Source organism: Canis lupus, chromosome 8 (genome assembly GCF_003254725.2).
Source record: "Canis lupus dingo isolate Sandy chromosome 8, ASM325472v2, whole genome shotgun sequence".
NCBI lineage: Eukaryota > Metazoa > Chordata > Mammalia > Carnivora > Canidae > Canis > Canis lupus.
In genome coordinates this window covers 35,216,114-35,233,123 of record NC_064250.1, presented here as the reverse complement: position 1 = coordinate 35,233,123, position 17,010 = coordinate 35,216,114, and the positions used below count along the sequence as shown (strand labels likewise).

Here is a 17,010-nt window from a genome sequence, read left to right as displayed (position 1 = left end):
CCTGAACAGGCCAATAACCAGGGAGGAAATTGAAGCAGTCATCAAAAACCTCCCAAGACACAAAAGTCCAGGGCCAGATGGCTTCCCAGGGGAATTCTATCAAACATTTAAAGAAGAAAACATACCTAGTCTACTAAAGCTGTTCCAAAAGATAGAAAGGGATGGAATACTTCCAAACCTGTTTTATGAGGCCAGCATCACCTTAATTCCAAAACCAGACACAGAACCCACCAAAAAGGAGAATTATAGACATCACAATGCCAGACTTCAGGTTGTACTACAAAGCTGTGGTCATCAAGACAGCGTGGTACTGGCACAAAAACAGACACATAGATCAATGGAACAGAATAGAGAACTCAGAAATGGGGCCTCAGCTCTATGGTCAACTAATACTCGACAAAGCAGGAAAGACTATCCATTGGAATATCCCTGATGAACACAGATGCAAAAATTCTCAACAAGATACTAGCCATAGGATCCAATAGTACATTAAGAAGATTATTCACCATGATAAAGTGGGATTATCTCCAGGATGCAGGGTTGATTCAACACTCGTAAAACAATCAATGTGATAGATCATATCAACAAGAGAAAAACAAGAATCACATGATCCCCCTCAATAGATGGAGAGAAAGCATTTGACAAAATACAGCATCCATTCCTCATCAAAACTCTTCAGAGTGTAGGGATAGAGGGAACATTCCTCAGCATCTTAAAAGCCATCTACAAAAAGCCCACAGCAAATATCATTCTCAATGGGGAAACACTGGGAGCCTTTCCCCTAAGATCAGGAACACGACAGGGATGTCCACTCTCACCACTGCTATTGAACATAGTACTAGAAGTCCTAGCTCATCAATCAGGCAAGAAAAAGAAATAAAAGGCATTCAAATTGGCAAAGAAGAAGTCAAACTCTCACTATTCGCAGATGACATGATACTGTACATAAAAACCCTAAAGACTCCACCCCAAGATTGCTGGAACTCATACATCAATTCAGCAGTGTGGCAGGATACAAAATCAATGTCCAGAAATCAGTGGCATTTCTATACACTAACAATGACACCGAAGAAAGAGAAATGAAGGAATCAATCCCATGTACAATTGCACCCAAAAGCATAAGATCCCTAGGAATAAACCTAACCAAAGAGGTAAAGGATCTATACCCTAAAAACTACAGAACACTTCTGAAAGAAACTGAGGAAGACACAAAGAGATGGAAAAATATTCCATGCTCATGGATTGGAAGAATCAACATTGTGAAAATGTCTATGCTACCCAGGGCAATTTACACATTCAATGCAATCTCTATCAAAATACCATGGACTTTCTTCAGAGAGTTGGAACAAATCATCTTAAGATGTGTGGAATCAGAAAAGACCCCGAATAGCCAGGGGAATATTAAAAAAGAAAACCAGAGCTGGGGGCATCACAATGCCAGACTTCAGGTTGTACTACAAAGCTGTGGTCATCAAGACAGCGTGGTACTGGCACAAAAACAGACACATAGATCAATGGAACAGAATAGAGAACTCAGAAATGGGGCCTCAGCTCTATGGTCAACTAATACTCGACAAAGCAGGAAAGACTATCCATTGGAAAAAGGACAGTCTCTTCAAAAAATGGTGTTGGGAAAATTGGACAGCAACATGCAGAAGACCACGTCTTACACTATTCTCTTACACCAGACACAAAGATAAACTCAAAATGGATGAAAGACCTAATGTGAGACAGGAATCCATCAAAATTGTAGAGGAGAGCAAAGGCAACCCTTTTTGAACTTGGCCACAGCAACTTCTTGTAAGGTACATCTATGAAGGCAAGGGAAACAAAAGCAAAAATGAACTATTGGGACTTAATCAAGATAAAAAGCTTCTGCACAGCAAAAGAAACAGTCAACAAAGCTAAAAGACAACTTACAGAATGGAAGAAGATATTTGCAAATGCCCTATCAGATAAAAGGCTAGCATCCAATATCTATAAGGAACTTATTAAACTCAACAGTAAGAAACAATCCAATCATGAAATGGGAAAAAGACAAGAACAAAATTTCATGGAGGAAGGAAGACATAGACGTGGCCAACAAGCACATGAGAAAATGCTCCACATCACTGGCCATCAGAGAAATACAAATCAAAACCACAATGAGATACCACCTCACACCAGTGAGAATGGGGAAAATTACCAAGACAGGAAACAACAAATTTTGGAGAGGATGTGGAGAAAGGGGAGCCCTCTTGCACTGTTGGTGGGAATGTGAACTGGTACAGCCACTCTGGAAAACTGTGTGGAGGTTCCTCAAAGAGTTAAAAATAGAGCTACCCTATGACCTAGCAATTGCACTGCTGCTGATTTACCCCAAAGATACAGATGCACTGAAATGGCAGGATACCTACACCCCAGTTTATAGCAGCAATGTCCACAACAGCCAAACTGTGGAAAGTGCCTTGGTGTCCATCGACAGATGAATGGATAAAGGAGCTGTGGTCTATGTATACAACAGAATATTATTCAGCCATGAGAAAGGACAAATACCCACCATTTGCTTCAATGTGGATGGAACTGGAGGGTATTATGCTGAGTGAAGTAAGTCAATTGGAGAAAGACAAACATTATATGGTCTCATTCATACAGGGAATATAAGAAATAGTGAAAGGGATTAAAAGGGAAAGGAGAAAAAAATGAGTGGGGAAATATTAGAGAGGAAGACAAAACATGAGAGACTCCTAACTCTGGGAAATAAACAAGGGGTAGCGGAAGGGGAGGTGGGCAGAGGGATCGGGTGACTGGGTGACAGGCACTGAGGGGGACACTTGACAGGATGAGTACTGGGTGGTATACTGTATGTTGGCAAATCGAACTCCAATAAAAAAATATACCAAAAAAGGAGGGGAGGAAATCCTTCCATCTCAGCTCTACTGCAGAGTAAGATTTACTGCTTACAAGACAATCATATATACCTGAAGTCAACGGAAATAGTTTTGGAAAGTAATACTTTTTCTTTCTTGGCAAAAAAACCCTTTAGGGGTTTCTTTAATAACATTAAAATGAATTTTAATCCAAAATAAAGATTACAACTTGCACTGAAAACCTTGAAAGAAAAAAATTCATGAATGACTCACCTTCACATTAGGCAGATAGATTAATCCACTGAATGACGTAAGATTATTGTTTTGTAGGTTCACATTACATACATTTCTAAATTGGTCAACTGGAATCAAATCCACAGTTCTGAATTTAGATAAATATAGTCACAATTTTAATAGAAAAATTATGCAGGAGAATCATTCATGTACAATCCCAAAAACATTTTAAAAACAACTCTGACAAATGCTATGAAAAAGAATTGCCTTGGTGTAAAGTATATGGGTCAAATAACTGGATAAATATATGTTTTTGTTGGACACATATGTAAGAAAGTGACATAGAATTTGATTACTTTAAAAATATCCATAAACATAGCACTATCACAAAAGAAACTTTTAAAATAAACATCTACAATTTCTTTATAAGCTTACATACATGTTCATGAAATTGCAGTGAAGTGATGGAGTAAATCATAAGATTTTCAGGTTATAAGCTGCAGGGGATATATGTGAAACACGTTATTTCTGAAATACCAGGAAGACGTTAGGGATGGGAAAGAAAAAGGGAAAGAAAGCAGGTGAGGTCTTTGGAAAAAGAGTTTTTTGTGAAATCTCCTAAAAACTTTTATGGCATTCCATCTTGTAAGGATGCTTTCATAATTAAAAGGAATGCTTGATTCCTAGTCCATAGCTGTACAACTGTTCCACCTTTCTTTAAGCCATGATAGAGAAGATTACCTGCCTTAACCACTTCTTTAACTAAATCCTGAATCCTGTAGTTAAAATTATGACATACTTTTATCCATTAAGAAGGCATTCATTCAATATATTTTTATTAGTATTTTCTAACTACAGACTATATGTTTGGAAAGGCTACAACAAATATGAAAACGCACTGTCTCTGCCCTCATGAAATGGGATCCCCAAAAATTAAAATAAGAAAGGAAAGTGAATATACTAGAGTTAGATGTTATGGCATTTTAGGGAAAGAAAAACTGATCTGGAAAGTCAGGAGTCACTTCACAGTGGAGAAAGATTTTAAAATGAGCCTTGGGAAATTTACAGGGATTTGTCAGGCAAATTAGAAGAAGAGTTCCAGATAGTGGAACAAGCATAAACAAAGGCAGAAAAAGAATCATAGCATCTTGTGATTGAGATTAAGGAACTGAATATTTTAGAACTTCTGGAGTATAAAGAGTAATGGGCAGTAAAGGTGAGGATTATAAGAGATAAAAATAGGTATAAAAGTTGACTGGTAAAAAAAAAAAAAGTAAAAAAAAAAAAAAGGTAATTAAGAGTCTTCCATGCCATTTAAAGGAATTTTACATTTTATTTTGTAGACAGTGGAAAGCCACTGATCAATGTTGAGAAGGAAGTGATCTGATAAATCTTGCATCTTAGAATAATAAATGGATTTGCGAGGAAGTTTATGAAACACAAAAAACCCAAAACTATCACCAAGAGAGTTTCTAAAATAGTTCATTTCCCACTGTAGGCCAGTGGTAGTGACTGTGGAAAGAAGAGGGGAATTATGAGACATACTTACAATATGGACTCTGAAGAACGTGGTGATCAATTACAAATGGAAGACAAAGGAGAAAGAAATGACCCTTAGATTTTTGTCTTGGGCAACATCAGGTGGATGTTGTCTTTTAGATGCTATTTGAAGAGCAACTGAATATTCAAGTAAAGAGCTCAAGTTTGGGCTAAACTTAAAGGGCCATCATATAAATTAAAAATATGGCTAAAATGTCTGTCTGTGAAAAGTACAGAATAAGAAACAGAGACGAGAGGAAAGATTTGCCAGGGGGACAGTGAGAAGAATAGCATCAGAGGAATGATGGCAGTAGAAGCCAGACTGCACTGGGTTAGAGTAATATGATGACATCTTATTTATTTTTTTAAAGATTTATTTATCTCTTTGAGGGAGAGAAACAGACTCCCCACTGAGCATGGAGCCAACATGGGGCTTGAGCTCACAACCCTGAGAATATGATGACATTAAAAAATTTAAAAAAAAAATTTTTTTTAATATTTTTATTTACTTATTCATGAGAGACAGAGAGAGAGAGAGAGAGGCAAAGACACAGGCAGAGGGAGAAACAGGCCCCATGAAGGGAGCCTGATGTGGGACTCGATCCCAGGACTCCAGGATCACGCCCTGGGCTGAAGGCAGGTGCTAAACTGCTGAGCCACCCAGGGTTCCCTATGATGCCATTTTAAATCATAGTGTGTGATAATGCATTTCAAAGAGTGGTGAAGTTACCATGAGATTTTAAAGTAGGGAAGATGATTTTTTGAATTATTGGTTATATCTGGATAAGATGTATATTAAATTCTAAGCCTTAGAAAATGACAATAATTACATATTTATAATATCAAAAAACATATAATGAAATGATTGTACCTGATGGATGATGAAGTCCAATTTAGTTCTTGCATTTCGGTGAAGTTTGAATGTCCTTGTCGTTCTGCAATCATGTCAGAAGTAAGTCTGCCACCAAATAAATCTTTTGCACATTCAGTCTCTGGTGCTTCCTATATATGAGGACATTTAGAAAGTGATGTCTTCTCTTACAGATGACTAAATGGCATTAATTCTTTGGTTTTAGGTCAAAATGGAGCGGACTCATTTCTTCTTATTCCTCGTCTTAAATACCGCCGAAACTCCTACACATTATATATATGAAATAAACATAAAGTAGACCAAAAGGTGCAGAGAAGGTAGACCAACTAGGGACCTTGGGACCTGAGGAATGGCACTGTGGTGAGCTCCCTGGCATATTATTGTGATTTATAATAAATATATATTTAGTCTTTATCCACTGTTCCTGGCCTGGCCATGTGGTTAGGCAGGAGAGCAAGGGAAACCTGGCCTATTAAAGGGATGCCCATAAAAGTCAGGGCCCCATGGAAATTTAAGGAGTACAGTACAATAAGACACATTGATGCCTATGAGAACTCCCTTCCAGGTTTGAAAGGTGATGGGAATTGACAAGCAGATATCCCCGTATGCTCACTTAGGGTGGCCACCTGGCTTTATGAAATAGACACTGGAGGGTCTGCAGCAATGCAGAGGTGGTCTGAATCTAGACATTTTTCTCTTGCACCCTCTGAGGCACAAAATACCAATAAGTACTGTTCTGTCTGCCAGCAAAAGAGACCAAGACTGCAGATGACTATGTGGCAGATCTCCCTCATGGGAAGGCCTTGAACATAGCTGGCAAATCAGACTGATTCTGGTAGCCCTAAGGACTGCAGAAGGGTCTTGACAGAAATAGAAACTGAATCTGGACTGGATTTTGCTTACCCAGTGGTAAATGCAAGTGCTCAGAGTGCTATAAAAGAACTGAGACAGAAGATATCAATGCCAATTTAGACAACTGACTGTTCTTTCTTCAGACCAAGGAACACATTTGAAGCCCCAAATGTCCAACAATGGGCAGTAAGATCTCTTCAAGAGTAATTGCTTGATAGAGAATTGGAATGGGAATTAAAACATTGGTTGTCTACAGTGGGAGGATAAAAGCATGAAGGGCTGGTTTACACATCTTCATGAGAATGCTCACACTCAGTGTGAACATGAGTGAGGCTAAAGAGATGTCCATAGACTTCTGTTTTTCTCCTGGTTCTGAGGAAGTATGCTGATATGACTGTGCTATTCTTGCTAAGGGAAGATGATGCTCACTTGAGCATGATGATGATACACCACTATCCTCTTTAATTCAAACCTAAGTTTGGTATCATATTAGTCATAAGGCAATGTTGAAAATGATTATGGCCTATGGATATATGAATATGAATTGGACCAAATGCTATGAGTCACAAAACAGCTTACAATAGAGATTCCATCCAAAGCTTTCAGTTCTGGAAGATGAAATATTACAAACAACCGGTAGTTTTCTTGATTCCATACAATAATGTTTCCATGCATGTCAAGAATGACCAGGTTGCATAAACCCTGGGTAATAAAAACACATACATTTAAAAATATATCTATATATCTCTATCTATCTCTGTTTCTATCTCTACCTACCTACACACACACACATACGTGTAGCAAGTTTTTTCTACTACTCTAGCAAGTTTTTTCTTCATAAGAGTCTAATCATCCTTGAATTTTAATAATTGAATTGCTCTATCATTTAATAGTGATTTCAGTGTTTTTAAGTATATATTTTATTGCAGGAGTTATCCTTGCAGACCAGTAAGTTCTGATTTTGTATAATATTTCAGTGGGATGTGTTAGATGATAAGAATCTCTTTTAGGATGCTGTTGCTAAATGTATTATCAGTAGTAAAGATGTGGAAGGAACTTTGGTAAGTCTAAAACCATATGTTTTGTGTATGGGATAATAGTCTATTAAATAGTATGCATGTTTGTATATAGATATAACAGGAATGAGAAACACTGCCTTCTGATGAGGGATAAAACTGATGTGCTTCTATCTTTTGAGAAAGTAGCAGAGTCCATCTTAAGGGAAAATGTGCTTTCTTATTAGACAGGACATGCCGATGTGCCTTCACTGCGCAGGAAGAGCCCAGAGCAGAGGTGGATGGGAGAGGTTAAGACCAGTGGGAGTAACACTACTCTCATCATGATGTAAAATGGTTTATTTTCCTGCTGCTATCATTGGTTAGGTTGCCTCTGCAGCTTTAGAAGAAGTAATTATATTGAGGGAGTAGGAGGGGAGAAGACTGAACACAAGGAAAGATAGAAAATGGACATAAGTTTTTGGTAGGAGGTAAAGTACTACCTAGTGATATGGTATCAGCAAACAGAAAGAGGCCATCGTGAGAGTACCAGTGGTAGGGAACGGCCATTGAACTTTAGAAACAGTGAAGTCACACAATGCATTTGAGCGATTTCCTATTCTGTGCTATAGTAAACTTCCCTTTTATTCAAATTTTCAGATGGGGCACTGGGTGTCTCAGTGGTTGAGCATCTAGATGCCTTTGGCTCAGGTTGTGATCCTGGGGTCTGGGATTAGAGTCCTGCATCAGGCTTCCTGTGAGGAGCCTGCTTGTTCCTCTGCCTATGTCTCTGCCTTTCTCTCTGTCTCTTATGAATAAATAAATTAATTAATTACTTAAAAAATTTTCAGGAAAGCCTATTATATAGTAGCCTTGACTTAGACATTTCGTTGGGAGAATTAAAGAGGACAAAGCTGGGCAAAGTCATCCAAAAAGAGTTGGGGTCACCAGTAAGAATCGATGAGAGATAATCAAGAATTCCTCTGAGAACAGGAAATGTTAAAGACTCTAACTCCCCAACCACGGGGACATTATACACGTTTATGTATGTATAAATAGAATGCAAATACATTTTAGTAAACCTTGTTATTCTTGATTTTTACTTTCTTTATATTTTTCTATATCTTCCAAACTTACACATTGAACATGCATTATTTTCATAATATAAAAAGACAATACATATTTTAAAAAACAAAAACTTTACCACCTCAGATAGTCACCTTTAAATTGTAGATCTCCTGATTGAGAGCAATATAGTTGTTGCTTATGTATAATTCAATCAGAGTAAGAGCTTTTTGTAAACCACTCAATGAAGTTATTCTGTTGTTCTCAAGAGAAAGGGAGTGAAGATGAAGCATGTTATCAAAAGTATGTTTTTCCAGACCAGTGAGAAGATTATTATTTATGCTGAGGCGGGTTAATTTAGTCAGTCTGGAAATGCCTAGAAAAATAAGCAAATACAAGAAAAAATTCAGATAGCACTGAAAAGCTAATATAAAAAATGGCTGGCCATTTTACTCTTTCTCTTTAGACTCTATAGTATTAGCTATCATTGTTTTAACTTCTGTTTAAGATGGATATAATGTATTCCAGCTAATATATTAAATTCCAGTTTTGGATTTCTAAGTAGACTCAGTCTTCTTAGGTGTTAAGGGAAGCTATTATGTAGGAAATATTGAGTTTTGCTTTCAAATAACCTTCATAATATAATTAAGATTTTCACCATCATAGTCACACAAAGCTAAAAAAAAAAATCACCAGCCCCTATTTTAAAACATTTAAAATAAAGCACTAGATACACCACTTTGGAAAGTATTCCTCATTGTGGCATCATTTGTATTAAAAAGAACCATTTGGCCTAATTCTACCTTTAGATGCTTAAAAGTACTTCAAGACAGAACTTTAGAAAATGCCACCCCTTACTACCTCTAGCTCTTATGGATACTAGGTACTGGAGGCACTTTTTAACTATATGTAGGTAGGATGGTGCAAGTTGAAAGATGAGAACTTTGGGAGTCAGAGTTTGTTCCAAAGTATTACTAGATTTGGGATCATAGGTATATCATGTAAAATGTTGTAATTTCTGTGCTTCGTTTTCCTCATCCATAAAAAGAATGTACTAAGGGGAGCCAGGGAGGCTCAATCGGTTGGGCATCTGACTCTTGATCTCAGCTCAGTTTTCTATCTCCTGACTGTGAGTTCAGGCCCCATGCTGGGCTCCACACCTAGCTTACTTAAAAAAAAAAAGGACAGACTGAAATCTGCTTCTTTTTTTAAAATTTATTTGTTATTGGTATTCAATTTGCCAACATATAGAATAACACCCAGTGCTCATCCCGTCAAGTGCCCACCTCAATGCCTGTCATCCAGTCACCCCCACCCCCCACCCACCTCCCCTTCTACCACCCCTAGTTCGTTTCCCAGAGTTAGGAGTCTTTCATTTTCTGTCTCCTGCTTCTACGGGGTTATAGAATCAAATGGAATGGCATTTGGAAAACATCATTTATAGTTTTGGCAAATACATTTTGTGTATGCTGGCTTTTCACAGCAGCCTTCATCATGGGACTATGCAATGCTAAATTAACCTGATCTAGGGCAAGTTAGGATAAAACCATCACAGCAAAAAATCCTTAGATGGATATTAAACCTATCTGTGTCTGGAGAAAAGAAAAGAAATACCTGTTAAAGTTGAGTGAGGTAAAAATATCATCTCTGAAAAATGGGTATAGGAAAAATATAGGTTAGAGGATTCTTCCCTTCAGTAGGCTTATGGATGAGAATAAAAAGGAAACCAGGTTCTCATTATACATACAAAGCAAAACTAACACCTTTTGTATAGGAATGGAAGACTAGTGATGGTTCTAAAGACAGATGTCTGAGCTACCCCCAGGTTTACTCAATTGAAATCTACAAAGGAGTGGCTTGTGAATCTGTATATTCAATAAGTTTCCCAAGTGATTCTGATGATCAAGTAAGTTTTAGAAGCAGATTGTTAAGAGTAAATATAAAGTATAACAAATGTTATACATACTATTTTTTAAAGATGTTTATTACTTGATTTTGCATATGTAATTTTTTGAAATAGAAATTTTCTATTTTATGAAAAAGCACACACACATACAGCTGAAAAGAATCCAACAATTCAAAAATGAGTAAAGTATAAATTCTCTTCCAGCCATGATTTTCCAGATCTTACCTTCTCTCCTTGACAAGAACAAACATGTTAGCGAAATGCACAACCAGAAATATTCTATACCTAGATAAACCTAACATTAGTAAAGCTGCTCAACAATACTTCTTTATATGGATCCCTATAAAAGGTTATATAGTACATTTGCTTTTCAACCTCTAGTGAATAAAGTTTTCATTTTTGTTAGTCTTCACATTTCCAAATGTAACTTTAATTCCATATTTTGAAAAATGAACTGGGCTGCTTTATCTTTTTCAAAAGCACACTTCATTCATTCATTCTTCACATTCTATAGATATTAATTACTGCCTAGTTTATAATGCGCTAGGTTTGGTAATAGGTGGTAAACACTGTCACAGAAGAGAGGAGAGGAAAGTTAGAGGAGGTAAAAGTCTGCTAGCTGGGCTTATTACGTATAGCAACTGGTCCCAGATCCTACCAGCATGAGTGTAGAACGCTCTTCCCCAAACCTTGGAACTTCTCTAGACATCTCCCTCCTCAGACTCAGAAATTCTGTCCTCACTGTTATTCATTGTTTGCTCTTGTTAACTAGACATTCATACTTTAAGATTTTCAAATTCTCAGATACCTTCTATCTTTGAGATGCAGTTTCCATCCAAAGTGAGCTCTTCCAAGTTAACACAAGATTCTAAACCTTCCATTTTGGTGAGATTATTGTTGCTGAATGACGCCCATTTCAAATTTTCCAATTTTTCTAAGTTTGTGATTTCAAAGAGATGTTGCCCATCTAAATTTAAAGCAGTTATCTGTAGAATAATTCACATTTTATATTACTTCCGAATCTTATCAATAAACTCAGTGCTACAAAAAGGCTAATGAAATAATTAGTGACATCAAAGGAATTAAAAACACAGTGAAGCTTACAATAGAGTAAAATTTGATAATATTATAACTCCAAGAGGACTTATATGGTTTTATGGACACTGTGCTGTGCCAGATTCACACCAAAGTGAAAAACTTGTCCCAGCTTCTAAGAGTGCTGCTAGCAGAAAGCCTTTGGTTGTCAGTGCCTTTTGGGACAGCCTCAGCTGCACAGAGCTGTTTTGCCCAAGGTCATGCTGTTTCCCAGGCTGGCCCACATCCAACAATAGAGGGATATAAAGGCCTGGCCATCTCAACCCAACCTGGGGCAAATTTATAAGGCCATTAATTCTAAAATTCACTGTGGTGTCAGCCAGAGCTGTCACTGGGCCTGTATCACACCTAAATATATATATAAAATCTGGTAATAAAAATAATGTATAAGGCTGCTTTGTGCAGCAAAAAGAAGCTGGTGGTGCTCTATAACCCTTTCCCTTATCCTTGGCTGAATTCTGATCAGTTTCCCTAGTCCAATGCCAGGATTCTTAATTTCTTTTACATTGCTGCCCAAACTTTTGGCTTGATTTCTGGTTCTGAGCTTTAAAGCTTGCCTGCTTATTTTGTATTACCAAAACATACCTTTTGGTCTTACAGTGTATCTTTATCTTAAATCTCCAGTTTTATGATGACCACCATTAATGCCTAGTCCCTGTGACATTACCACTCATGACTTGACCTCTCTGTCCATTTTATTTTTTAAATTTATTTTTAAAAAAGATTTTATTTATTCATGAGAGACATGGAGAGAGAGGTAGAGACATAGCCAGAGGGAGAAGCAGACTCCTCGCAGGGTGCCTGATTTAGAACTCAATCCATGGACCGTGGGATCATGCTCTGAGCTGAAAGCAGACGCTCAACCATTGAGCCTCCCAGCCATCCCTCTCATTTGACTTTTCCAGTTTTCTGCCCCTTACCTCTTTGTGCCCTCTTTATGATGCACAGACCAAAGCTTACTAAAAATCAACTGAATTAAGTTTTTATATTAGGTTTAATAGAATTAGCTTTTACCTTCAAGTACCAATTTCCACTCAGATGTAAATGTGGTCCTAACTTGGAAATCTGTGTCAGAATTTTGGCAGAAGGCCATATACTAAGTATCCGTGGTCTTTCCTCTTTAATACTAGAATGCTGTAAGAGAGATAACTAATAAAATAAAAAACATATGATGAATAAAGGAAATGGCATAAAGAAGGGTCATTTATATACAGTTAAAAGTATTGTTTCCTAGGTGAGTGGCCCAATGTATAATCTTAAAATGTGTCATTTTCTTTGCCTTAAAATGTTTTCAGTATCTAGATATATATTTTACTTTTTGTTTTAGCAGATATTTAACCATTAGAAAATAATATTTATAGAACTATAAAAGGATTGCTGTAATACAAATATCCATATAATCTATCCATTGAACAAGTTCCAGAGCTAGAATATTCCTCCCTGTGTGCCCATCCTAATCCTTTTCCTCTCCTTCCCCTCAGAAGCTATCACTCATCTCACATGATCAACCAATGACCTAAGAAGCAAATGATCTCCAATTTTATATCTACCATTCATTTGCTTTATAGACCTATGTTTGTGCCCATACATAATATATCATTTAGTCTTATACATATTGGAACCTAATGCACATTGAATAATAAATTCATATTCTTCTATGGGTTGCTATTTTGCTCAACATTGTGTTCATGAGATTCATCTGTGCTGCTGCATGTGGTTGTAGTTCATTCATGTGTCACTGCTCTCCAGTATTTCCTTAGTGATTCTCCCATCAATGAACACTGGGGCTGATTCAGTTTTTCATACTGTTGATATGAATATTCTTGACTCCTGTTGCATACATGCAAGAATATCTTTAGCGTATATACAACTTGCTGGGTTTTAGGGGAAGTATATATTCAGCTTTCCTAGATAATGCAAAATTATTTTCCAAAGTGGTTAAACCAACTGTACTTTTACTTCAAATTTTTGCTAAAACTTGATATTGTCAATAAAAAGAAATAATTAATTCCTGAAGAAGAGTTGGGGATTTACCCTCCCAGAAATCAAAACTTACTAAAATTGCCAACTGGTGGCTATAAATTGGTAGATTATGTGGTTTTAATGTTTATTTTCTTGAATGCTAATGTGGTGAAGCATCTTTTCCTGTTATTTGGCTGTTCTGATTTCCTCTCCAGTATCTTTTGCCTATTTTTCTGTTTGATTGGTTGTCTTTTTTCGGATATGTTCTGGATATGTAAATAACATCTTTTGTCAGTTAGATGTGTTGCAAATTTTTCTCCCAGTATGTAGCTTGCTTTTTCTCTTTCTTTATGGTGTGCCCTTTATGGAACAGATATATTAATTTTAACATAGACAAATCCAGTCTTTTATATTTATGTTGTTTTCTTGAGTAATAAATTCTTCTCTCATTCAAAGTCATAATGATAATCTCTGATCTTTACTTCTAAAGGATTCTTGATTTTGACTTTTACAGTCAAGTCCTTAATGGACCTGTCCCAGTGCCTTTTATTGACTAGCCTTCCTGATCTGTAAAGGTAGCTCAGTTTGTTATTTATCAAGTTTCCGTGTATATATGGGTCTATATTGGTTCTGTTCTCTTGGTCTGTGCCGAATCTACCTTTTTTTTAAAAGTAGGCTCCACACCCAGCATGGAGGCCAATGTGGGGCTTGAACTCATTGACCCTGAGATCAAGACCTGAGCTGAAAATCAAGAGTCAGACACTTAACCAACTGACCCACCTAGGTGCTCCAAGTCTATTGTCTTCAGTGATTTTGTAAGTTTTGATTTCTGGTAGGATAAATCCCCAGCTCTTCTTCAGGAATTAAATATATTTTTATTGACAAAGGAAGTTCTTTCCTTCATTTTGAATAGATCCCAAATTAAACATCATATTAAGGAACTAATACTCAAATATCTCACAAAGAGTAAATAGCTAGAGAACTAGAGTAAAGATATTTAAGATGAAGCTACTTTGGCCAAAGTATAGCATTCTTAATCTGGATAATATGAACTTTCTCCATGCACCCCAAGTTAATAGGTTATGTGTTTTTTATTTTGTTTTTTTCCAGATACATATCATACCAATACTAGGTAGGTAGTTCACTAAGTGCTTTATTAAGGCCTCTAAGCTTACCTTATCCACAGTAAGTTATTTTCATTTCTATAAAGGACTCTGGTGAGTTCAGGTTGACTAGGAAAAAAAGTTACCCTAGAGGAATTTTTGTTGATTTTTAGGGTAGTGCATTAGGGATGAGTATCCACACAATCAGCTGGTATTTAAACGGGATATATTTAAACAGGAAAAAAGTTCAGGTGTATGATTGTTATATATTAACTGACTTTTTTATTAGAATGCTAAGAGAGCATACAACATCTTAATAACAAAGCAAGAGTATGGACAATATAATTTGTATATTCTAAATTGCACAGGAAATATTAGACAGTAAAACCCAACCTGAGTAATCTTTGTTCCAGTAATAAATTTCATAGCTGCTGTTGCTTCTTCTTCAGAAATGAGGAGTCCATCTAAATGAGTGAGAGTCTTTAATCTGCCAATAACACTCAGCCTTAATGTGGCTGGCTTGGGAAAAATAACAAAAAGTTAATTTTTACAAAATATATATATATATTATGGCATGGAAAGGAGTGCTTCTTCATTCCTTCCCATGTAATTCAAAATTATGCATCTCCCACTTTATTAGATATATCTACAAATAAGGGCTTAACTTAGTACTTTAATAGCTGAACTTAAATTATATTTAAGAACTAATCTGTTTTGTTTGAAGGTAGATGGCTCTATTCTTATGAAGGAAGGGAAGTCCTATAACCTGTTGAAAAGTATGGTGAAAAAAGTGTTCAGAGAATTGCAGTGTCTCTGCTTATCCAGATCAGCAGTTAGTCAGCTCTATTTGTGATTCTGTATCGATCTTTGACATTTAGTTTGGCAACAGGAAGATAGCTGTACTATGTCCAGGCACATTCTGGGTTTACTTTGGCAAAAGAAAAATATCCTTCAATTCTTCTGAGCAAGAAGGAAGAGATACAACAATGTAAACACAGTAATATGGCGAATTTAATAGAACCAATCATTAGCCTTTTTTGAAAACGTTGAACACAGTCATATATATTTTTGAAAAGCAAAGGAGGATTTTTGAATATATAAAGTTGGGGCTTATTTTAAATACTTGAAGATTCTTAAACCTAACTATTGATACTGAAATTTCTAGCATGAATCTATGTCTTTTTGTGATGAGAAAAAAATAAGTGTTCAATCAAATTTCCATTTACAGCAGAACATAAGCCTTTATAATACAGGTTCATCATGGGAAGTGACAAATTTGTTCCCCTGTAATGGTATGTCTCTGTCACTGTATTCTATTATCCTTGACCCCACTGCCTCATTACCATAGGTTTTATTAGCACACTGAACTATATAAATTCTCCCAAGGATTGTAAATGGCAGTGGTATCTAACACTCTTTAAGCCATAATACTCTCAAGCTATTAGAGCTTATCAAAAAAATCTTTTCTTATGTAATATTTGATTCATTTGATCACTACACTAAATTCAGCTTATGAAATACTTAAAGGAATTCTAACAAAACACAGATAGTTTGCCTATTTCTGGCTATTACTGAATGGTAGTAAGAAACTGGCTTTGAAATAAAAATGATCGTTTGCTTTTTTATAAACACATCTGCTGCATACCTTTTGCCATGGATTATGCCTAATATCAAGAGTAAGAAGGCTTGTGGTGTGTTTGCATAACATATTTATTTCATCACCAGATTTTTTCAGTTGATTCCAGCTCAAGTCTAAGTGCTTCAGTTTCATCAGACCTCTAAATCCCTCCAGGGTTATCACATGGTTATGGCTTGCATCCAAATATTCAAGGTTATACTGCAAAACATACAAACAGAAGTGGTGCAAAAAAGGATCATAGATTGTATTTACAGAGTTATTTTCTCTAAGATTCACTAAGTACTTTATATAATTTTTGGTAATTCTTACAGAAAACCTACAAAGTAGATATATTGCAATTATGGTATCAGTCTATGTATTATCCCAAAGAGCTACAGGCATTTTATTTGTAGACTTTTCTTATTCTCACTTCACCCTTATAATATACAGTGACCGTGTTTGTTTTCATAGAAAAGAAGGTGAAGAGTAACTGACAAGATAATTTGTCCCTAACAAACAAAGAATTACACATAATGCTATCTGGGCACTGACTTATACCATTAAACCCATACATAGTCTGGCTAAAAAAGGTTCATCTTTAGAGGTAGAAATTAGGCCTATTCTATAATTCTCTCTTTTAAAAGTACATGACTTTTAATAATTTGAAAATCATTAAATTTATGCACATTCTAAATTGGAAATTTGGGAAATATAAAAAAATTGAAAGAAAAATAGAAAGCACATATAATTCTATTGCTCAGAAGGAACCACTGAAAATCTGTTTTTAAATTATATGCACATATTTTCTTACATAAAACAGACTGTATTATATAGAAATTTGTATCCCTTTAACATTCACACATCATTAAATATTCTTCAAAATTGTTTTTCACGATTGTATAATATTTTAATGAGTGAATT

At 36.0% G+C, this 17,010-nt stretch overlaps 1 protein-coding gene and 1 long non-coding RNA gene across 7 annotated transcripts in view; one reads left to right on the top strand and one right to left on the bottom strand.

The window, feature by feature from the left end:
* LRRC9 (leucine rich repeat containing 9) overlaps positions 1-17,010 on the bottom strand; it is a 161,796-nt gene that overhangs the window by 78,805 nt on the left and 65,981 nt on the right. For all 6 annotated transcript variants that reach the window (XR_007412699.1, XR_007412701.1, XR_007412700.1 and 3 more), the window contains 8 exons: positions 16,117-16,308; positions 14,865-14,990; positions 12,421-12,555; positions 11,120-11,297; positions 8,561-8,781; positions 6,925-7,047; positions 5,494-5,624; positions 3,123-3,231 (listed from right to left, as the gene is read on the bottom strand). Coding sequence is in view for 2 of the 6 variants with exons in the window: in XM_049113636.1 (XP_048969593.1) it covers positions 3,123-3,231; positions 5,494-5,624; positions 6,925-7,047; positions 8,561-8,781; positions 11,120-11,297; positions 12,421-12,555; positions 14,865-14,990; positions 16,117-16,308 (1,215 nt within the window). In the remaining 4 variants the exon portion in view is untranslated. The remainder of the gene's footprint in view (positions 1-3,122; positions 3,232-5,493; positions 5,625-6,924; positions 7,048-8,560; positions 8,782-11,119; positions 11,298-12,420; positions 12,556-14,864; positions 14,991-16,116; positions 16,309-17,010) is intronic.
* LOC125755665 (uncharacterized) overlaps positions 1-17,010 on the top strand; it is a 33,477-nt gene that overhangs the window by 11,984 nt on the left and 4,483 nt on the right. The window contains exon 2 of the long non-coding RNA XR_007412705.1: positions 5,699-5,853. This is a non-coding gene — a long non-coding RNA (uncharacterized LOC125755665). The remainder of the gene's footprint in view (positions 1-5,698; positions 5,854-17,010) is intronic.